This window comes from Cydia pomonella, chromosome 17 (assembly GCF_033807575.1).
Source record: "Cydia pomonella isolate Wapato2018A chromosome 17, ilCydPomo1, whole genome shotgun sequence".
Classification (NCBI taxonomy): Eukaryota; Metazoa; Arthropoda; class Insecta; order Lepidoptera; family Tortricidae; genus Cydia; species Cydia pomonella.
Genome location: NC_084719.1, coordinates 2,504,030 through 2,527,982, shown reverse-complemented (window position 1 = coordinate 2,527,982; position 23,953 = coordinate 2,504,030). Strand labels below are relative to the sequence as shown.

The window sequence follows — 23,953 nt, the reverse complement described above, 5'->3', positions numbered from 1 at the left end:
CTCAGCATCGAGCACCTCAAGTACGCTGGGGTTCACTTGCCGCGAGTGCTGGCAATGTTCTTTACTCTGTGTATGAGGCACGCCTATCTGCCCCAGCAACTTACTAGTACAGTGGTAATTCCGTTGGTCAAAAACAAGACTGGTGATCTTTCGGACATGGGGAACTACAGACCTATCTCTCTGGCCACTGTACTAGCAAAAGTGCTTGACAGCTTGATTAACGTGCAACTTTGTAAACATATTAAAATTCACGACGCTCAATTCGGCTTCAGGCCAGGTCTGTCGACTGAAAGTGCAATTTTGTGCGTTAAGCAGGCTGTCAAGTACTACAAAGACAGGAACACCCCAATTTATGCGTGTTTTCTGGACTTGTCCAAAGCGTTTGACCTGGTTGTGTACGATATACTATGGGACAAGCTGCAAAAAACCAATCTTCCTAGGGAGTGCGTGGCTTTATTAAAATATTGGTACAACAGCCAGGTCAATCGCGTCAGATGGGCAGGGGTTGACTCAGATATGTATAGGCTGAATTGTGGTGTAAGGCAGGGGGGGCTGTCATCCCCCGTCCTATTTAGCCTATATGTGAATGAGCTGATCGAACGGCTCAGCAGGACACATGTCGGCTGTCATATAGGTGATATCTGTTTCAATAACATAAGTTATGCAGACGACATGGTCCTGTTGGGACCGTCGGTCGACTCCATCCGAATATTACTCAGAGTATGTGAAGGCTACGCTCTACAGCATGGTCTTAAATATAATGCGAGTAAAAGTGAGGTACTTATATTTAAGGCGAAAAAATATAACCCAAACACCCTGCCAAAGATCATGCTGGGGGGCGAGCCTCTTAAAATAGCAAAACAGTTTAAGTATTTGGGCCACATGCTAACTGAGGAACTGAATGACGATTTCGATCTGGAGAGGGAAAGAAGGGCATTGGCAGTGAGGGGCAATATGCTTGCCCGCAGGTTTGCACGTTGTAACAATCAAGTCAAGTTGACACTTTTTAAAGCATATTGTCAAACTTTTTACACGTGCAGCCTGTGGGTAAGCTTTACTCAGAGGTCCTATAACACATTAAGGGTGCAGTTCAACAACATCCTCAGGATGCTGCTGGGGCTGCCAAAGCACTGCAGTGCATCAGGCATGTTTGCCGAGGCACGGGCGGATGACTTTTTCGCCATAAGGCGGAAAAGAATTGCCTCGATGCTAAAGCGAGTGCGTGGCAGCAGCAACTGTATGCTGAGGGTGTTGGCGGAGCGCCTGGACTGCCCGCTAACAAAGTATGGTCATTGGTAGGACCAAGTAGTGAATAAATTATTTTCACTGCTTGCTTCTGCCAATGGATTTGTTTCACGAATTTTTGTTCCCATTATACTTAGTACTTATGTAAATTAACTAACCTAGTCTTTTTAAGTTTTTTTATTTTTTAAGTTTTACTAATACTTATATGGACACATGTCTGAAATAAACAATTTTTATTTAATTTTTATTTATTATTCAAAAATGAAGAAGCATGTTGCTGATCTGCATTTATATCCACCTTATAAGCCTGCGTTGCAGATATCTTACATATAAAGTGGACGTATTTTAAAGATTTTTGTTGGTAACACGTTTATTGCTGACTAAGAACCTTTCAGAAGCAAGGCTTGGAACCGGTTTATAAAATACCGGTAAATACCGGTTTATTTCGCTTTTTATCCGAACTTTTATAAGAACGCGAACGTTTTAATAACTTTATTGTAACCTAAAACAACCGGTTCTTGCCTGGTCGGTGTGCCACGTAAACATAGACACCAACAAAGGAAAAAACCGGGTTTTATTGCTCTAAACCGATTAATGAGACAAGTACTGTTCTCATAAAACCGGTTCAGAAACAACGGTTTTTCGAGCGAAACGGAAATAAAAAGGTATTGCGCCATGGACAATGGACATGATAACGGTTTGGAAATTTAACCGGTTTCCGAGCTTTGCTATTAAGTACTTGTCAAGATTTCAATGCAGGAGCCTAGACTCAATGCATGTACTTAGTTGTATTACGCCAAAGGATTTCAGTTGCTTTCCGGCTAGCAATAGGAAATTATGACGTTCTGGCATCCGGCAACGGACAAAACAGATTGCGGAGGTTGCGGGATTCAAGTCCTGCCGAAAGCGTAAATTTGAAATAAAATGATTACCTGCAGCGTGCCGAACGCTATATACAACGCATCGTCCTCCCTGACCAACGCCGCTGACAGCACGGTGTCGACGGCGCCGGCAGTCGCCGCGGGCACGGCGGCCAGGCACGCGCCGTCCGGAGCCCACACGCGCGCCCAGTCGTCCGCGCCGGCGCTGGCGAGCAGCGCGCCGCTCCAGCACACGCGCGCCGCCGCGCTGCCGTGCGCGCCCACTAGGCGCGCGAGCTGGAGGCGTGCTAAACCTCCTTCCGTATCCTGAATTACCACAAACACCTAGAACTTACATTTTCACAGTAAAACCATGGCCGATTGTTATCATACGCAAGTACTTACGTCTCGTTCGCACCAATACATTTATGAATAATTACGAGCGAAATGCACATGCGAATAATAACAAATTTACAATATCAAAACGTACGTTTGAATTTACTTCACTATTAGAACATTTTCACAATGTCCGATGGTGTAGTTTTTGATATCCAGCAGCGCCATCTGTGTTTGTTTAAATATGGAACTGTTATGTTCTAAATTATGTTTTTGATATGAATTGCTGTCATGTCATTCTGTCACACAATAAATAGTCTTCGGTTAACATGCACGTATTTTAATTAGAGATGAACGTAAAATATAAGACATATGTGGTTTTCTCTATTTATTTATTCATTTATCACTATAGATACCGCAAAAATGCCATAAGGCGAGTGCCTTAGCTGAGAGTGCCTTAGTAGGAGAGTTCCTGTAGCTGTTTTATTCTTCTCATAGGCGCCTTCCGATATCCGATATAGGAAAGGCGCTTCTGATATTTCAGCCATGTCGGAGCCCCCCGTCAGCCTTTGGACCGATAGTACATATTTGTCTGTATACGTATGTAGGCATACTGTTTGTTGTAGTGTGCGTACCGCTAAAGACGGCGCCCCCGTGGCCTGTCTACGCGGATGTAGGATCCTACATCCGATATCGGACCGAACATTGTGAAAACGCTCTTACGAGTATGTACCCGGTATATTAAGTACGTGAAATGTTTTAGCAAATGACGCCAAATACTCGTCGTATTCAATCCTACGGGTGTTTCTTTACTGAACCCACCATGTCGAGGTCGACGATCCAGAGTTTAATAAGCGAGTCCCCTCCTGCGGTGGCCAGTACCATACGCAGCACGCCCACCACCTCCGCGTCAAGCCCCGCCGCCGACGCAGACGGCGCAAACTCGCAACTCGTTACACCTACGTACACAAAATATAAATGGTATATTACTAAATACATATGTACGTGCATATCAGTAATTGTTTCCACTCTTCCAAATTGCTATATTTTGTCACAACTGTCACAAGTGACCATGATGTACGAAATACATTGCCGCTTAAAAATTTTCAAAAATTAATTATGCTTTGGTAGTTAACACTAAATAAAAAAAACTTTCAGAATTGTTTTGCAGCACTAACCTACGTTCTACAACTAGTTTAAGTTTGTGGTAATATCAAAAATACACCCTACACACATTTATAAAATTACAATATATAATTAATGATCATTTGCACAAAAATTTATCATGTATGAAGGACTCACCCATAATTTAAAGCTTTTAATTGATACTCATATAGATAATATAGTAACTAGTTCGACCAAAACATTGGGATTCATAATTCATATTTCTTTACATTTTACCAAAAATCAAAACTACGAGTACAAAAGGTCTTTATTGTACATATGTCAGAAGTAAACTTGAATATGCGTCTCAAATTTGGAACCCCAGTTATAATATTTATATTAACAGTTTTTTTTTTTATTGAATAAAAATTTGCTTTAAATTGATAATTTCTTATAATTCATCTAACTATGACAATAAGTGTAAAAAACATCACCTTATCCCATATTGCAGATGTTACTTATAAACTTAATATTTTAAATGGTAACATTGATTGCCCTGAATTGCTCTCTGAGCTCTCCTTCAACTCTCCATCTAGGTCTAAAAGATACTTCCCTCCCCTCTCAATTCCATTTTCAACGCGTAAAAAAAGAAAAGAATAGCTTTCTACTACGAGCTGGTAAAAGTCTAAATGAACTAACGAAGGAGCGGGATATAGACGTTTTTAATAGCAACATAACAACTGTAAGACGGATTCTAGCAGACAAATTATTTGACTGAGCGAGTCGTATGCGATAGCATAACACGATGTAAAAATGTAGTGCTAACCACCAATTGTTTATTAACCTGTTGCTACCGGTTGCAACCATTAATTGGCTCTTTGTTATTTACATATATAACTATTGTGCAATTGATAGCAATTGGTTCTCCGAAAAATAAACAAATAAAAATAAAGGAAAAATACAGATTAAGAAACGTACGAAAAAAGGACTCGAATACCATATTTTTTGACCAACAGTAAAATTAGGAAGAGAAGAAGAAAGAAGGTACAAAGTACAACCTGCTAATGTTAGGTTGTTCAAACATTTTTTAAGAAATTATTTTGAAATACATATGGTAACGGTGCTTAAAAGCAATATGTATACCGTAGAGGAAAAAAATAGGAAGAGAAACAATCAACAATGCTAGCTGAATATCGGCCGACCTTTGAAATAAATTCAGGTTTATAATAGCGTGGACGATGGCACCTAGGTCCTGCGCGTCGGGCCGCGTTTGGTTGTACGGCGGTGGCGGCGCCAGCGCTAGCAGGCGCTGGTTCACACTGTGACGCTAGTACCTAGGTCATGCGCGTCGGGCACTAGCGCAAGCTGCCGCGGCTGGTTGTACGGCGGCGGCGGCGCCAGCACGCGCAGCTCGCCGCCGGCTCCACCGAGCGCCGCCGCCGCCCCGTCGGGCGCCCAGCTCACGCACCACGCCGCGCCTGCCGCCTCACCCACCAGGTACACACTGTAACACACGACGTTAAACAAATGTTGAACATTTTAGGACAATTTGTTACATGTTTGACAAAGTAAAGAGTAGAGTAGTAGTTTATAATATATAGGTATGCATGTCAGCAATTATTTGAATTAGGTATAGCATCCTAATTATAATATTTCTACGCCGATAGAGGTAGAATATTTTAATTTGACCATCTTTGTACCATATTCTAAGAAATAAATATTTGTATTTGTAGATACATAAGAACGCATTAGCGCCAAATGATTAAGGAACAGATAGTAAAACAGACAATGCATTCTATAATATTTTCCAAACCTAGTCTAAAATAGATATTTAAATGAGATCATCATCATCACTCCACTACAGGAGGCGAAGGAGCGTCACAACGGAATCAAAAGTTTTTTAACGACCTCTAAATGGACGAAATCACAGCTGGCGGCTGATAAAATTACAAAAACAATTCGACTGTTTAAATAAGTAGAGCTTTCAAATTTATAGTACAGGTACGATTAAATACTAGGCTATTACGATACGATATGTCATCATCAATCTTATCTAATGACAGTCGAAGAACCGCCCTTACGCCGTTAAATTAAAGGTACCTAAACATCAACTCGTATCGAAAAAGACTCACGCAAACGCATTAAATGTAACATTTTTCCACGCTTACCACATTCACAAAAATCTTTACTCGTACTTTGATTATTTAACGTTTGTTCACAATATATAGTAAATTTTATTAAATATCGGTTGTAAATAGCAAGAAACAACGTATGGCTGTAAATAAACAACCTCCGTTTTTTTTTTGACGTGAAACGTTAGGTGAACGTCTTTAAAAACCCTAGTGATAAGTAGGGGAAGAAAGATAAAACAGGACATTAAAGAGAAGGGAAAGTATATGGATGTCTACGGCGACGGATGGGCAGCCACTTGAGCTGGGAGCGGAAAGATGAAATGTGGTAAAATTTTCGTAACCCAAAAATATATCAGATACACACATTTTGCAGACGTTCAAGGTTATCAAGCAGTTCCTCAGTGAGATCTAGCACGGCGATATCGGCATAATCCAGAAGTGGAACCAAAAGAGAACGTGCTAGCATAACTTTAGTGTGAATACGGAGAAAGTTTTGGACACGACGAAGCGAGTGCAGGGAAGCAAAGAGTCGCCTACTGGTTTCAGTCACATGGGGAGCCCACGACAGAGCCTGATCAATGACAATGCCTAAATTCCGGACGGTATGCGAGAAAGGAATGCGAGTTCCATCGAAGATGATTTCAGGCATTGTCACTTCAGACAACTTGGAGATGAAGTGAGAACTCCCAATCAAAATTGCCTGCGACTTCTTCGCATTGGCCGTAAGGCCAAATGATGATGCCAATCGCGGATAGAATTCAGATCCCGGTTAATTTGGCTTATTAAAGGTCCCAACTTATCTACACTTGTACAATCGTTATGTATTTAACACTGTGATGGCGCGCGCAGCCACGCATCACAATACCACGCCACCGCCGCGTGATCTGTCCCGAGCTACCCATCGCGCCGCATGCCGGCCGCCGAGCGACTGAGAGTCGCTGCCCCCGCCCGCGCCCCGCGAGCCGCGCACTATAAAAGCCAGCGCGGTCGCCTAGATAGCAGGCAGTCGCTCTCACAGCCTTCTGCTGTGAGGACCGCTGCTCTCCCGGTACGAGCCGGCGTGTTTTCAGACGCGTTAAGGCTCCCGGTCCCTAGCCACCCTACCCTTCCTGATTCCCGTAGGCCAGTTGAGCCGGCGTGTTTACAGACGCGTTAAGGCACCTGGAGTACGTACCCTTCCTGACCCCGTAGCCCAGTCGAGCCGGCGCGTTTTCAGACGCGTGAAGGCACCTGGAGTACGTACCCCTTCCCGATTCCTTATCCCAGTTGTGCCGGCGTGTTTACAGACGCGTGAGGGCACCCGGGGTATCCACCCCTATACTATCTCGCTCCCGTCAAAACCACCCCTTCACTCTTAGGGGATACCGATCCCAAAACTCGCGAGTAGCTTAGGGTCCGCGCCGTCCCGTAATCCTGTTGCTATAAATTAGAATCATCCCCCGCGTCGTACCTAGCCTAGGACATCTAGATTTAAGAAACCTTTATTTTATAATAAACCGGCATAAAAGCCCGCCGATTTGTGTTACAGCATTACCTTTGGTTTCTTTGTCTCACCCTGCACCCTCTCTCTCCTCTGAGCTAACTAGGAAACCCTTGCTCCCGTCTGGAACAAGGGAGTTGTATGAGGCCACGCCCGCCCCGGCGAACGTGACCCCATCACATCTGGCGCCCAACGAAATAACTCACGTAGGAGTCCATACGGTGTCCTGGAAGGAACCGGTGCTCGAGAGAGGACAGGGGTAATTATAAATAAATAAATAAATATATATACCGTAGGGCTGCTACACCGTAGCATTACCGCATCCATTTGGGGGGAGTGTCGCTTCCCGCCCATCCGTACATCACATCTAGCGCCCAACTAAATAACTCACGTAGGACAGGGATAAAAATAAATAAATAAATACATATTTGCCATATACCGTACCGGGTATATATACCGTACAGCCGCTATACGTAGCATCACCGCACCGATTTGGGGGGACTGTCGCATCCCGCCCACCCGTAGATCACATCTAGCCCGCACAGAGGTACATCAGGAGTCCCGACGCTTCATCCAGGTAAATTCAACTCCCGCACAGATAACCGTTCACCGTACAACCGCTGCTTACCGGTAGGTATTATAGATGCCTACAAGTTGGATATACCGACTGAAGAAACCCGAATTGATACAAGAGGCCTCGAAACGTGGCATCCCGACCGAAGACTTAACCGTAGAGGAGATACGTAAGGGCTTGGTAGAGATCCTGAAAGAAGAAAAAACCGAAGACATGGCAGAAAACAGAGCAAAGGTAATAACAAAACTCATAAAGGAGTGGAACCTATCATTCAGTACCACAGACGACGCCGTCGAGTTCATAGAAAGGCTGGAAGAACTCATCAATGCGAGCAACATTAAGAAGGAGGATATATTACCAGCACTACCACGCATCTTAAAAGGTAGGGCGCTGCTCTGGTACAGAAATTACGTTGAATCATGGACCGATTGGGAACAATTCCTGCAAATATTTAAGTTGTACTACTTTCCGGCCAATCATGAAGAGGATCTCATAGCCAAAATCGTCACCAGAAAGCAAAGAGTCCAGGAGAGGTTTACCGATTACGTCACGGATATACAGACACTAATGCGCAGGTACGGAAACCTCAATGAGAGAGAAAAGTTATACCGCATCCACGAGAATATGTTACAAAGCTACAAGCTATACATTAAAAGACAAGACTACAAGACCTTACCAGAGCTATTACGACTGGGAACCGAGTATGAAAACATAAGGACACCCATAGACGGTACAACTACGTCATCAGGAGCATGGCGATACACCGGCGACGACGCCAAATCGAGTGACGACGAGCAAGCAAACAGTGAGCAAGCGACCCAAGGTAGGGACGACAGACGCCACAACAACCTGAAACCGAAACCGGAACACAGAGAGAGTACGAGCCAAGCAGTACATCCAAGGTACGACCCCAAGACGAGTTGCTGGTCCTGTGGGAAACCGGGACATAACGCAGACGCCTGCAGAGGCAGACGCCAAGTATTTTGTAGCCAGTGTGGAAAACTGGGAGTGTTGAGCAGAGCCTGCTGCAGGAAAATAACCTGGAAAGGCCAGGAAAAGGTAGGAGCAGCCGACAGTCTACAGACGAGCGACAACCGCTTATACATGAATTTACGCATAATGGGAAGACGATACCGAGGCGTTATAGACACAGGCTCCACCAACTCGTACATCAATCAACAAGTATACAATGAATGTAAGGACCGCGCGTACCAGGATAAGGTAAAAACAAGAGAAATAATACTAGCAAATGGAATCAGGACGCAAGCACACGACAACCTGTTGGTCGACATAGTAATCAAGGAGGTAACGATCCGACACTGGCTGAGAGTGTTGCCGTCAGCCACGGACATTATAATAGGGATGGACGTATTGAAGCGACTCGGTATGTCCATACAATGGCCAGGAGAGAGCCAAGACGAAGAAGATCCCGATGACAAGAATACCCAGAAAGAAAATCAGGAAAACGGAGAGGAAAAGCAAATAGTAGATACTTTAGAAGAAAACCAGAAAAGCACAACCACCGAATCCAGTCAACAGCAGCCAACCACACCGCTCACACAGGTACAACATAGGATAAAACCGAAGCAAACAGAACCCGTAAAACACAGATATTATCCACGAAATCCGAAGCAGCAAGAAATAATAGATAAACACGTGAGTGAAATGTACCAACCCTGTGTAGATTTCCGTAAAATTAACCAGATATCCGAGAAAGATGCGCACGCAATACCACAGAGAAAGTTATACAACAGAAGAGAAAAGGTGCTTAGCAATCCGAGGGAGTATAAAGAAAATGAAAGCATTTCTAGAAGGCGACCAGTTCACCGTAGGAACGGACCAGCAAGCAATACACTGCTTGAACAGCATAAAGGACCCCACAGGCCGGTTAGCCTATATCGTGTGTCGGAGCGCAACGCAAAACGAGATAGCAGACGGCCTATCCAGAAATCCAGTAAGTACAGCGAGAGGATAGTACCAGGAAAAATGGCATCAGCTGACCAGGAACCTCGACGTAAGGAGGAAAAATTTACGCAAGAGCAAAGGCCCCACAGATCGAGAGAAGCACAAGCCCCGAGACAAAATGAAAGTTATGTGTGCAAGATATTAAACATAAAAGGACACGACAGATGGCGCAGGAAGCAAGAACAAGCGACGGCCATACATAAAGGACATTATGACAGAAATAAACGTGGATGAGCCCCGCAAGTCAATATCGTCCCGAAAAGAAATCACAATTTATCCAGAGCAAAGCGTAATCATGCGGCAAAGTTAGCAACTGAATACGTTGCACCGTGCGTTGTATTAAAAAAAAACCAGTGAGGGCACCAGCCACCTTCAGAAAAGGAACATGGGATCCTTAAACGACAATTTAGCGTAAGAAAAATACATATACGGAGGAATACAAAAATGGAACTAACGCGCTACAGCATAAGGTGCGAATCCGACTGAACCAGAAAATCCGAGTAAAATAAGTAAGTTATACACAAAGGGATACCCATACATTAGAAGAGCAGAATAGAATTAAAAAAAAAAAAGCCACGCGCACCCGCCCTACGAACGCCACCGCAAGAAGGAAAAGGGGGAAAAGAAGAATAGATAACAAAAAAAAAATTAGATATATACATAGTGTAGTGAAATAAAAATACAGTGCAGTGAAAGATAATAACCAGTATAAAAGTATAAACCGTAAATATAATTTAAAAAAAAAGAGACCTATAAAAATTGAACAGATAAGTAAAAAAAAAAAAATTACACATAAAAATATAAAGTGTAGTGAAATAAATAGACAGTGCAGTGAAAAACAAAACCATTATAAAGTAAAAAAAATATAAACCGTGAATATGTGAAGTAAAAGGCAACAAAATAATCATATAAAATACAAAATACCTTTAAAATAAATTTATATAAGTGAGATAGTAAATGGATAAAACCATAGAAGCACATAACAATAGTAAGTAGGATACATACACTGGGTAAGTAAATAACAATTAAGTGAATTGGTATCATTACGATAAGTGAACAACAATATAGTGGGAATAGTATAATAGTGTAAAAGTAATATAGTTACAATAAATAACTTTAAAAAACAAACGACGCGGGTAAAACAGAGAACATAGGCTAACAATAAATGAAGATAAATAGACACATAATTAAGATAGCAAGTATAAACGAAACATGTGCATACAAAATACCGGTGCAGCATAAAATAAAAAAGCCTCAAATTAAATAAAGGTACAGCAAATAGGTATACAAATAAATACTTTGGATAAATACAAAAATAATAGATAAATAGAATAGCATCCAGTAAATATCAATAAAAAGACAAAACAACAATAAACGAGGAGAGGTAACATCTTTCAACCATCATGTACTAATTCGGTGATTTTTCCCAATAGGTAAAAATCTCCAGACGGGTGACGGGACTGTGATGGCGCGCGCAGCCACGCATCACAATACCACGCCACCGCCGCGTGATCTGTCCCGAGCTACCCATCGCGCCGCATGCCGGCCGCCGAGCGACTGAGAGTCGCTGCCCCCGCCCGCGCCCCGCGAGCCGCGCACTATAAAAGCCAGCGCGGTCGCCTAGATAGCAGGCAGTCGCTCTCACAGCCTTCTGCTGTGAGGACCGCTGCTCTCCCGGTACGAGCCGGCGTGTTTTCAGACGCGTTAAGGCTCCCGGTCCCTAGCCACCCTACCCTTCCTGATTCCCGTAGGCCAGTTGAGCCGGCGTGTTTACAGACGCGTTAAGGCACCTGGAGTACGTACCCTTCCTGACCCCGTAGCCCAGTCGAGCCGGCGCGTTTTCAGACGCGTGAAGGCACCTGGAGTACGTACCCCTTCCCGATTCCTTATCCCAGTTGTGCCGGCGTGTTTACAGACGCGTGAGGGCACCCGGGGTATCCACCCCTATACTATCTCGCTCCCGTCAAAACCACCCCTTCACTCTTAGGGGATACCGATCCCAAAACTCGCGAGTAGCTTAGGGTCCGCGCCGTCCCGTAATCCTGTTGCTATAAATTAGAATCATCCCCCGCGTCGTACCTAGCCTAGGACATCTAGATTTAAGAAACCTTTATTTTATAATAAACCGGCATAAAAGCCCGCCGATTTGTGTTACAGCATTACCTTTGGTTTCTTTGTCTCACCCTGCACCCTCTCTCTCCTCTGAGCTAACTAGGAAACCCTTGCTCCCGTCTGGAACAAGGGAGTTGTATGAGGCCACGCCCGCCCCGGCGAACGTGACCCCATCACAACACTAATATTCTGGACGAAAAAGTAAAGTATTGAATTGAATTGATAAACATATGGTTCTGTGTTTAAGCATTAACATCCTGGACGCTTCAGATCTTCGGCCCTACGCGGAGCTCGGCGTTCGCATTTAGACACTTGTACTATGGTTTTGTGTTTGAACACTGACCTCTTGAATACTTGAGGCCTTCGGCCTTCGCATTTAGACACATGTAACCATTATTCTATGATTAAGCACCAACCTCCTGAACACTTCATGCCTTTGGCCCTACGCCTGCACAGAGTTCAGCCATTGCATTTAGACACTTGTACTATTGTTCTGTGTTTAAGCACTAACATCCTGAACGCTTCGGGCCTTCGGCCGTACGCAGAGCTCGGGTTTCGAGCTACGCATTTAGACACTTACTATTATTAACTAATATAAACGGGACTTAATCGCGTTATTAAGTTTGAAATTTACCTCTTTTAATAATTTAACACGCGATTAGGTCCCGTTTATATTACTTAATAATGTGTAAAAATCGTGAAAGTTGAAATCAGGACTTTTACTACCTATTGTTGTTTGTATGAGCACTGACCTCCTGGACGCTTCGGGTTTTCGACTCTACGCGGAACTCTGCCTTCGGTCTTCGTATTAGCTGTCCACACCGCGTTTCACGTAAATCATTGCCACCATGTCCCTAATACAGTATATTCCCATTTTTCGCCGAGGTTTTAGTTGCCAAATTTTATTCACGAGAAAGCGTTTTTTTTTAAAGAAACTTCAGATTTTCAGATGAACAATGCTGAAGTAATGCTGTATGTATACGAGTAGGTAGACATTTCAAAACAATCTAGAATCTAGTTACTGCATGGGCTTCGGGTCGTCGTCTAGGCTCCACACGGGCGCGAGGCCGTCATCCGTGGCCAACAGCAGCAGCGGTGGGCGGTGCGGCGACACGGCCGCTCCTCGCACGCCGCCGCCGCCCGCGTCACCGCCGCCCACGCTCGCGCCGAGCGACAGTGTGCGCAGCCGGCAACCTGCCTGCACAAGTGCACATACTAGTCATAAGCTAATCCAAACAAAATTGAAAAAGAATAGGTAAAGCCCATCTACGCTGAAAGTGGTGAGTGGGCGCCAGAGCGGTGAAGACAAACGGGGCGTCGCTTCATATTGTCTTACTCGTATTCTCCTTATATAAAATGTTGTGTATGGAATTGAACATTTTTGTACCTATTATTTAAGAAATAGTGTTTTTTACCAAAAAAAAAGGTGAGTAAGGATCGTCAGTCAAGTTCGGAGTAGAATTTGGTGCATGCTCACGTAATCTATGAGCACTAAATGTCAAGTATATGTGTCACCTACGCTATTCAAGGCTAATTCACTCATTCGTGGCGAATCAAGAGTTAAGTGCGTAAAGCAATCGAGGTCTGATCAAAATCGATTTCAATTGCCATCATTTTGTACAATTACCAAGCAATACCTTCATAACAACTCGATTTGAATAATAAATGAACGCATTAAGTTTATTCAGTATTATATGTACATATTAAATTGGCTTAAACGGTGAAAACACGGCACGTTCATGGCGATAGAACACAAATTATAAATATACTATGTATACAATTTTGTAAAGATACGAGGAGAATCGAATTTAAACATTTAAACTATCGTGTTGACCGCAACTGACTAAACATACGTGAGTTAACCGTATGATAAGCTTAATACCAGGAAAACCTTAATACACAGCACGGCCTGTCCATCCAGCCCGCCACTGAGCGGCACCCCGAAGCCTCACGCGGGTATACCTGTGTGTCCCAGAGCACGGCCTGTCCATCCAGCCCGCCACTGAGCGGCACCCCGAAGCCTCACGCGGGTATACCTGTGTATCTCAGAGCACGGCTTGTCCATCTAGTCCGCCGCTAAGCAGCAGCCCGGGGCTCCACGCCGGCTTACCTGTATGTCCCAGAGCACGGCCTGTCCATCCAGTCCACCGCTGAGCAACACTCCGGGGCCCCACGCCGCGCACTGCGCCGGGTACTGATGCGCGTCCAACACGTGCATCTCTTCCAGCGCGCCGCCCGCGCAGCGCAACACCTTCACCAATCCATCACTATTGGACAAATGTAGAAACTTGTTAAGAAACACCAGTTAGTTCAATAGTAACCCTCATCAGCCTTAAAGTCCAAGGGCGTTGCCAACTAAGATGATATAAATGAATTACAGGAACGATATTTCTTTTAATGGCTGCCTTTCATTTGACTGCTATATTTAGTCTCTAGAGAGGATGTTTGCAGAAAGTTTTAACTAACTTGATCATCTTAATCCATTCGAGCTCTAAATTATCTCGTTAGAGAGAGTTTCCTTTCATCTATAGGTTATTATCTTGGTTATTAAACATTAAAATATGATTTTTAAAGTTGTCACCTAGAAGCAGTGGCGAGCAGGTCTCCTTGCGCGACGAAGCAGTTAACAGCACCGGAGTGCACGCGTCCGCGCCACGCCAGCAGCGCGCCCCCCGCGCGCTCGCCCTCCTCCCCCTCCTCCTCCTGCACTCCGTCCAGCTCCACTAGTTCATCGTCGTCCAATGGACTGATGCCCTGCAAACAAATACACAGATAGATAGATGTCTCCCCGCCTTCCTTCTCTTGCGTCGGTTTCCTCATGACTGAGGGTTGTGGCCAACAATTTCGGTTTAGCAATCTGTCGTCGAATGTAGTGAATTGTGCAATGTAATGGACCTTATATGTTTGCAACAAGGTGAACCTGCAAGTCGCCTAGCGCGAAGTGCGCGAGCCCGTCGCACGGCGGCACCAGCTCTTCCTGCAGCGACAGCCCGCGCAGCCCCCACATGCGAATCGACTTGTCGTTCGAACCTGCGCCAACACAATCTTTTCAAATCTAATAACATCTTTTTCCCCCTAATTTCTTTTGCATTTAAGACCAAGCGCTTCATTATTATGGTGATCATTTTAATTTTGATTGATGTTGTTCCTGACTACTCCCAAACCATCAGGAATATCACTGTAGACACCCTTCATCAAAAATGTGCTCAAGGAAATTAGGCGCTCAAAATGCCCGCGAAATTGACGATTTTAGAGTCTTTCAAAGCTAAATTGATCTGGTAAGCAAATGCAGCATGCCATGTTATTTCATTTATTTGTATATTTTTGATGTTCATTCTGGTATTTTTTTTAAGTTGACATTGTATATTATCTTGTGAGCGTTTTGGGATCAACCGCAAACCCGCGAGTTTCTATTACAAATAAATAAACAAACAAACTATGAGGCTTTAAATACCGGGTTCGATTCTACTCGCTAAACTGAGCTATTTTTATATTGTGAAAAAAATGCTGGGTCTGCCATAGAAAGCATCGACATCTGATTAGAAAGAAATGAATGAAACAACCAATATTGGTTTCGTGATTCCGACCGAGGTTACGTGGACGTCACTCTGTAGTATGTATAGAAGACTATGGAATGGAGGTTCGGAGTTGCTTTACCGGTAACGAGGTAGGAGAGGTCGTGCGCGAGCGCGAGGCAGGTGAGGTAGCGTGGGTGCGCGTGCAGCACGTGCAGGCAGGCTGGCGCAGCGGGCGCCCACAACCGCGCCGTGCGGTCTAGCGAGGTGGACGCGAGGATACCTCGCGCGAACGCTAGCGCCGTCACCGCCGCGCTGTGTCCCTCCAGGCGCGCGCCGGCCACTACGAGCCGAGAGCGACCCCGGCCCTGTGGAATAGTACCGGAGATATTTCAACACTTGAAACAAAGCCCCCAGGGACGTATTCTGATTGTATTAACAGTGTTTTCCAACTCGTACCTGCACCCACCAGAGCCGCACGCCAGCGTCGTGGCCGCCGGTGGCGGCGATGGCGCCGTCCTCGCTGTGAGCCGCGCTGAGCGCGCCCAGGTCGTGCGCGCCGCACTCGGCCAGTAGCGGCGCGGGGCCCGCGCCCTGCTCGGTACCACCGCGGCAAACTTCTACAGAAAACATCCGTAAGCTTTAGACAATATAGGTACACTAAAACGTTGCTTATTTTATGGGTTAAAAGAAATGACAAAGCTCCGGCTTGTCCTAAAATAGAAATAAATCGGGTTGCACTCCGGGAGTGCCGGCAGAAGTGAAAACTTGAATATTAACGTTGTGCATTTACTCAACTACGCTCAGTGTATGCATGCCACGTCTAGTATTAACCTTTCTGTGTACCCAATTGTAAACTTGTTTCGCATAGATACTCGTGCGTTATATTATATTAATAAGTATTTTGTAAAACTACCTGTTTTAGTTAAGTTAAATGAAATATTTAAGTTATTTGTGCGCTCTAAACAAAATTTAATATACTGTTTTGTATTTATCTCGATAAGTGAATTGTAAATTCTTATGAGAATAAATGATCTTAAACCAATTGTTGATATTTTGAAGAAATTGAGTAGCAGTTTTATAAAAAACGATAATTCTCTATTATACCTATGTACGTAAATAAATTTGAGTGTGGAAGATATTTTGAAATGCAAATTTTAGTGTTAATATATAACATATACAGAGTAACATTAAAATAATTCTACGGATTACACTCACGTATTTTTAGTCACTCGCGCGACATGTTTCGGATAGCTTAGGTCTCCTTTTTCAAGCACTAACATACACAGTAATTCACAGAGTACAAACATACACAGAGTAGTTCATGAGATGAGACGTGGGCAGGACTACAGCCTACACAATCAATAAATGTTAATGTTAACGCCGGTGGGGATGTCAAAGGTTGTAGCTACATATTCGCGCGACGCGAAGAATATACAAGGTTTTCAGGCTCGAGTACATTCCCACTTAAATTTTGTGCAGTACGTTGGCTCGAGAACTTGTTGACGTGTCACTAAAATTATACCCAACGTTGAAAAATATGTGCAGGGAAATTAAAACGAAAACAAAGCACCTGACAGCACAAGCTTTACAGTAGTGAATGCTGCATTGAAAGACATTACTAAAGGTTAGCCTTTAATAATTTGTTATAAATAATTGCCCCTTTTTCAATCGGTGGCGGTGCAAGTGGAGCCATTTTAACATTATTTCAATCCGAGGCATCACTTGCTCCACTTTTATACGAATCACTTTTGGCCACACTGAAAAAATCATACAGAGTTGTTAAACCGGTTGTACGAGTAAGTAAGTAAGTAAATATTCTTTATTGCACCAACAATTAATTATTGGATTCTGCCACTAATATCACGTCGCTTGACTTGAAAAAGGAGTCTAATCAGATAAACGCGAAAGAAATCGACCTAGGCTTCGCTGTAAAGGGGCTATTCATAAATTACGTCATTTCAAATTTGGGAGAGGGGGGGTCTGGACATCGGATTATGGTAGCATGACGTAGCAGGGGGGTGGGGAGTATTCCCAAGATGAAATCATCATAAAAGAAGGAATGAAATTTGTGTGGACTGAGGCTGAGGCTGTGGGTGGGGCTGACTCTGTAGGCGAGCCAGGGTCTGATCAAGAACCACAGGATTCCAGGTCCAATTTGATCCAGAAGGGCTGAAGTCCCCATGAGAAAACATTAAATGAATAAAAACTGTTATTTGATATTGTGTGAGTTGATTGTTAATTGTTGTTATGTTGATTGTTCCGTTTTTTGCCATTTGGCTACGGAACCCTAAAAATGGTCATAAATTAAATGAATTATTGGGTAATTGTGGAAATGAGAGCGTTGAGAAGTGTGTGTGGTGTAAAATTACAAGATAGAATTAGGAACAGTGTGATGGGAAAAGTGTGGACTGAACGAAGATGTAGTGACAAAAATTGAGAAAGGTATGTTGAGATGGTTTGGACACGTGGAAAGAATGAGTGAAAGAAGGTTAACAAAGAGAGTGTATAAGGGAGAAGTAGAAGAGGGAGCTGGAAGGGGTAGACCTCGGCGGACTTTCTCTGATCAAATCGGGGAAATCCTGAAGAAAGGCCAGGTCAAGAGCACCCTAAACCGACGAGCGTGTATGAGGAATGTCATGAAAGTGAAGGAAGCGAAAGAGGTATGTCAGGATCGTAGCAAGTGGAAATTCGTGATCTCTGCCTACCCCTTCGGGAAATAGGCGTGATTATATGTATGTATGTATGTAGAACTGTCTGATAGCAAAATACAATTTATAAATACAATGAAACAGTACAAAAACGTCACCTGACGTCGGATGTGAACCCACGACTTCCATCTAACTATGCTTTCGCTCTTACCAACTGAGCTATTCAGATACTACTTATTATTTCCGTTGTCGTTTTACCCTTTAGTCCGTACCGTAGCGGCAACATACTCGCACAAGTTGCCATCATACTTCAAACAAAAACGCATCCCTACTATAAGAATTACGGTTCGAAATCGAATGACTAGAAAGGAATGTCAAATGGTTAAAGGACGATTATGGTCAGGGAAAAACTTGAAATAACGCCTGGAAAACCGGGAAAAGTCAGGGAATTTTGGTTCCCTGCAGGGCGACCACTATTTACTACAACCAAAATTGCAACTCGACCAACTCGTATGAAATGTATAACTTAAAAAAAATATTTATATTTAATAAACCAATGTTTAAGAAACTCCATAATTAAACTCTCTATATTCTTATATAATAAATAACTCTCTAAATACTTATTAAACTTTGTATCTGAGGTCGAGAAACTGTCGGATAAAGTTTCAAAGCCATTCAAATAAAAAGTTTTGTTTTGACAGGAGCATGTAGAATATTTTCATGGACGTAATAATCGTCTGTTTAACGCAATAAAATGGATCCTTATGAAAAATATAGACGTCTGACTGTTATGTAAGACAGTTAAAAGCGCTTTTACGGGAACTCAAGGCATCCGTAAAAGGAAAAAAAGACCTCATAGAAAGGTTAAGTATATTTGGCTATGTACTGTTTTCACTCGAAAATATTATGCTTAAAATATCAAGGAAAATGTACAATATCAACAAGTTAATATTTTACGACCAAAATAATAATTTTCAATTGAATCCAGTGTAGCTAGGGGGCTATGGTCCAGCATTAAATGTCGATTATGAGGCACCAACAGAATTCGCCTGTGATGTAAATTCGTACCGAGATATCAATGCAGATTCAAAGCTCCCACCTCTGATCATGTCTAATATTAAAAACTATTTAGACCGGTACATAAATATCTCATTAAATTAATACAAAACTTATTTCATAACTCACTTTTCCATTAACTATTATGATAATTTACTTATTCAAAGAAAAAAGGTGGGGGCAAACTAATGTCATGTCACAAACTCTATTGGCGCCACCTTAGTAGCAAAGTTTGGTAGCCGCCTTCCCCATTGTCTGTTATCCTTCAAGCTACCGTTATTATTCTATCGGCACTCACCATCGAGGTCGAAGACCCTGAGCACGCCCTCGGTGCAGGCGACCAGCAGCAGCGCGTGGCGCGCCGGCGCGCACAGCGCGTGCACCGCCCCCTCCAGCGGCTGCAGGCGCGCCAGCAGCCGCGCCGGCCCCACCGCCCACACGCGCACGCTGCCGTCGTCGTGGCCCGCCAGCAGCCGCCCGCCCGCCCAGCACAGCGCGCGCGCCGCCGCCGCGCCGCCCGCCGCCATCAGCCGCCGCGCCGCCAGCCGCCGCCCGCACCACACGCGCAGCGCGCCGTCCACGCCGCACGACGCCAGCAGCGCGCCGCTCGGCGCCCAGCGCGCGCAGGTCACGCCGAAGCGGTGAGCGGCGCGCGCCTCGCCCGCCAGCGCCCACCCGATGCCCGCGCGCCACCGCCACAGCCGCAGGGCCGAGCCGCCGCCTGTCGCCAGCTGTGCGCCGTGCGCCGCGCAGCACGACACTTCTCCGGCGTGCGCTCGCAGAGCCTGCACCAGGGCCGGCGCGCCCAGCTCCGTGCTCATCCCGCCGACGGCCACGTAAGCTCTAATCACGATCGATGCACCGCTCGCGACCGATACTCCGCGCCTGTCAATCGCCTCGTGTGATTGATGACGGCGTGCGACGCGGCTGTCGCGCCGCGGACGACTGACGACGGGCCGCTCGATTAATGCACCCATTACTGATACTCGTATAATAGTCTTAACGAAAACATGGCAATTAACGTGTACATTGTAATGAAGGTCGTCGCCTGGTGAGTGTCGAAGCGTGGCCGGTCGCGTGTCCGGCGCTATCGATCCGGCGCGGCCTTCGGCTCGTCATTACTCATTGTTTAATCACCTATGTTTGTACGAGAAGCCGCCGTTCTATTTATAGAGCATAACACTTTGAACTCGGCGAGTTAACCTATGCGGTTAGGGATTGAACGGGATCGATGTAATGATGGGAAGTGTCGGCTGTGGCGGGCGATGCACCGGCGGCGGCGGGGCGGCGGCGCGCGCCGGCCGCCGTGCGCTGTTACCTGCACCTGCAGCCTTATTCTACAACTAGAAGTTGATTCTAAGTTTAAAATCCAACTTGACTTGACATGTTTATGATACAACCTTGACACAACTTTTTGTGCTTTTCGCAAGCACCAAAAGGCAACATATGTGTAAAATTAAGTATTATTTCTACTAAAAACTAATAGGTATGTACCCACTTAAAAAAATCCAGGCAAATCTGTCATACCTATTTCTAAATATATCATACATATATCTACATCATACATACTATAAAAATTAAAAAAAAATAAAGGTCCGATTCTAACTTTAAAACTGCATGTAAACATTTTGTGGTACTTACTCTAATAAGTTATACTTTTTTTTTAAACTATGTAATTATTTCGCTTACCTGCAAACTCTTATTCAGTGTGGTTACGTAGTTTTTGTCAACATCCCTTCACTCGCACACCTCTATGGAATCAATATAGCAACTGAACATTTGGGTTCTAATTCTAACATTCTAAGCGTAGAATTCTAGTTTGTTTACATCATTACTGTTTTCGATTAGTGATGTATCCCATTGTTTTACATTATATCAATTATTTTATTTAAGTAGAAAAATGGAAAAACACAAGTGAATGAACTTGGTATCCTATGTAGATTTATGGCAGTTTAAAAAGTTTGTTTGGAATTTTAAGCATTAATAAATAAATATTATAGGCCAAAACTACACAAATTGACCTAGTCCCACAGTAAGCACAGTAAGTTTTGGTTGGCCAAGTCTCAATATATTTATATAAAACATTAAAGAATTTTAATATTGATATGCGTCACTATAAGATGCTGTTAATTATTACGTAACAACTTAATGCTTCGAGTACGGAGATTCCAGACACAATTGATTTTCAATTGTTATGGACCACGATCGTGGTCTTAGAGACTGAACGTATTAAGACAGAAAGTCGCTTAAGTAGAGACTGAATAAATTAATAACCGACTTGGTATTACATGGATCTCACAACTTTTTACCGCAGAACAACTGAGTTGCGAGACTTGGTTTTTTTGACAAGTATTGTTTTTGATGGGATTTAGTTTACAACTTAAATTCGCTGTATTTTTTGGGTTTGGGCCCTATTACTGAGACTCCGCTGTCCGTCCATCCGTTCGTCCGTCCGTCTGTCACCAGGCTGTATCCATAAACTGTGATAGTTAGCCAGTTGAAATTTCTACAGATTATGTATTTCTGTTGCCGCTATAACAACAAATACTAAAAACAGAATAAAATATATATTTCTTTCCAATCTCGAGGTTCTCATCCAATCACCGAAGTTAAGCAACGTCGGGCGGGGTCAGTACTTGGATGGTTGACCGTTTTTATAGATAATGGTACGGAATCCTTCCTGTGCGAGTCCGACTCACACTTAGGCGGTTTTTTTAACTATGGTACCGTGAAACTAGAGAACTTTGCCTTCAGAGGTATATTTGTCAAAAACACATTTTTAAGCAAATTCATTAATGTTGATAAATTTAACAGTTAACACACTACTACTTTTAATAGAAATTTACTACTTTTAGGTAAAAAGGGCCTGTCCCGTATTTTAACCTCGAATCCCGTATTTGTAATGCAGTTTTCCCGAAAAACCGGAAATCAGATCTGGTCACCCTAGTTTACTCCCTGGATTTTTAACCTAGAGCAATGTTTTTTTTTTTCAAATAAGATCTATATCATCAACATCTGTGGCGCTATGTTTTGCTTTTTTGGATTATTTTATTTTAAGAAACTTACAGCGCCACAAAAATCACAAAGTCAGCTCCATTGAATTGGCTGCATAAAAAGGCGCAGTATACAAATAGGACAACAATTACCCAAAAAATTAAAACATAGCGCATAGATTATTTCTTCCTCTTGCAGTTTCCAAAGTTTCATAAAGCTTGGTTGTGTTTTGGAGGAGGAAACCTCGATTTTTGTGTTTTTTGCGTGGAAATTTTAGTCCGAGCTGCAGTTGTCCTTATCGCACGCACGCACTTCCGTCTACCGCAGCGCGACAGAAACATAGCTTTAAAAATTTCGAGATTTTAATAGTTGCTCAGCTCAGCTAGAAAATGCTCTTAAAGGAAATAAATTTCCAAACCCGCTACTACTAACGCCATCTGTTGGTGCAGTACGTCAAAGTGAATGAAGAAATGTAAAAACTCAACTATACGGTTTCAGTGCGCTCATTCGGGTTTAGAAGGTAAATACCGGGTAACCCTGGTATTTACCCGCAACCCATCTCTAGTCACAACTAGAGAAAGAAAGAAACCACAGTAAAGCGTTCAAACTTTCAAATGTGCCAAATTTCATAGAAACTCGTCATCCGATTTTATCTATACCTAGATCTTCTTACATCCAAATACAAACTTTCGCATTAATAAAGTAGGATGACGTCTACGAGCCCTGAATATATTAAAATCAAAAATAAGAAAAGTAATGCTACAAACAAAGGTACTACTACTGCCACCTATGGATGAGCGGAATAATATGGGCCCGACAGAAAAACCCACTGAAGGTCATAATTTAATTACGACTTTGTGCGTTCAGATTCTGAAATAAATAAATTTATAAGCCCGTTAGCCCCGATAAAACCATTAACGTCGTCCAGGTTGCATAAACGAAGTAGTTTTTAGAAAGTAGGGTTCATAACCAAAATAGTTCATAGATGGCATCAGTATTAGTAAAACGTTTCTGAGATATTAAAACGAGCTCAGAAACTTTAGTTAAGGCTACATTGGTAATAAAAAAATAAAATAAAATAAAAAAATCTTTTCATCTCGTTTACATTTCTGTGTTATACATAAAAAAAAAAAAAAAACAGATGAAACTAATTTAAAAATCCGGTAGATGACACTGATCAATAAATGCGTCGGAAGTAAATGGCGCTATTAAAATTTTTCTCCGAATCATGTGGCGATTTTACAATTCTAGGGGTTAGGTATGGTTCGGAGTTAGGTTAGGTTTTGAGTTAGGTTAGGTTTTGAGTTAGGTTAGGTTTTGAGTTAGGTTAGGTTTTGAGTTAGGTTAGGTTTTGAGTTAGGTTAGGTTTTGAGTTAGGTTAGGTTTTGAGTTAGGTTAGGTTTTGAGTTAGGTTAGGTTTTGAGTTAGGTTAGGTTTTGAGTTAGGTTAGGTTTTGAGTTAGGTTAGGTTTTGAGTTAGGTTAGGTTTTGAGTTAGGTTAGGTTTTGAGTTAGGTTAGGTTTTGAGTTAGGTTAGGTTTTGAGTTAGGTTAGGTTTTGAGTTAGGTTAGGTTTTGAGTTAGGTTAGGTTTTGAGTTAGGTTAGGTTTTGAGTTAGGTTAGGTTTTGAGTTAGGTTAGGTTTTGAGTTAGGTTAGGTTTTGAGTTAGGTTAGGTTTTGAGTTAGGTTAGGTTTTGAGTTAGGTTAGGTTTTGAGTTAGGTTAGGTTTTGAGTTAGGTTAGGTTTTGAGTTAGGTTAGGTTTTGAGTTAGGTTAGGTTTTGAGTTAGGTTAGGTTTTGAGTTAGGTTAGGTTTTGAGTTAGGTTAGGTTTTGAGTTAGGTTAGGTTTTGAGTTAGGTTAGGTTTTGAGTTAGGTTAGGTTTTGAGTTAGGTTAGGTTTTGAGTTAGGTTAGGTTTTGAGTTAGGTTAGGTT

At 43.1% G+C, this 23,953-nt stretch overlaps 1 protein-coding gene across 1 annotated transcript in view; it reads right to left on the bottom strand.

The window, feature by feature from the left end:
* The window catches only part of LOC133527182 (uncharacterized WD repeat-containing protein alr2800-like), a 33,501-nt gene extending 11,336 nt beyond the window's left edge, over window positions 1–22,165 (bottom strand). The window contains exons 1-10 of the mRNA XM_061864079.1: window positions 19,329–22,165; window positions 15,783–15,943; window positions 15,466–15,691; window positions 14,729–14,838; window positions 14,390–14,562; window positions 13,919–14,075; window positions 12,831–13,006; window positions 4,880–5,049; window positions 3,264–3,400; window positions 2,178–2,432 (exon numbers count right to left, since the gene is read on the bottom strand). Coding sequence (XP_061720063.1) covers window positions 2,178–2,432; window positions 3,264–3,400; window positions 4,880–5,049; window positions 12,831–13,006; window positions 13,919–14,075; window positions 14,390–14,562; window positions 14,729–14,838; window positions 15,466–15,691; window positions 15,783–15,943; window positions 19,329–20,007 — 2,244 coding nt within the window. The 5' untranslated portion in view covers window positions 20,008–22,165. The remainder of the gene's footprint in view (window positions 1–2,177; window positions 2,433–3,263; window positions 3,401–4,879; window positions 5,050–12,830; window positions 13,007–13,918; window positions 14,076–14,389; window positions 14,563–14,728; window positions 14,839–15,465; window positions 15,692–15,782; window positions 15,944–19,328) is intronic.
* Between the last annotated feature and the right edge of the window lie 1,788 nt (window positions 22,166–23,953).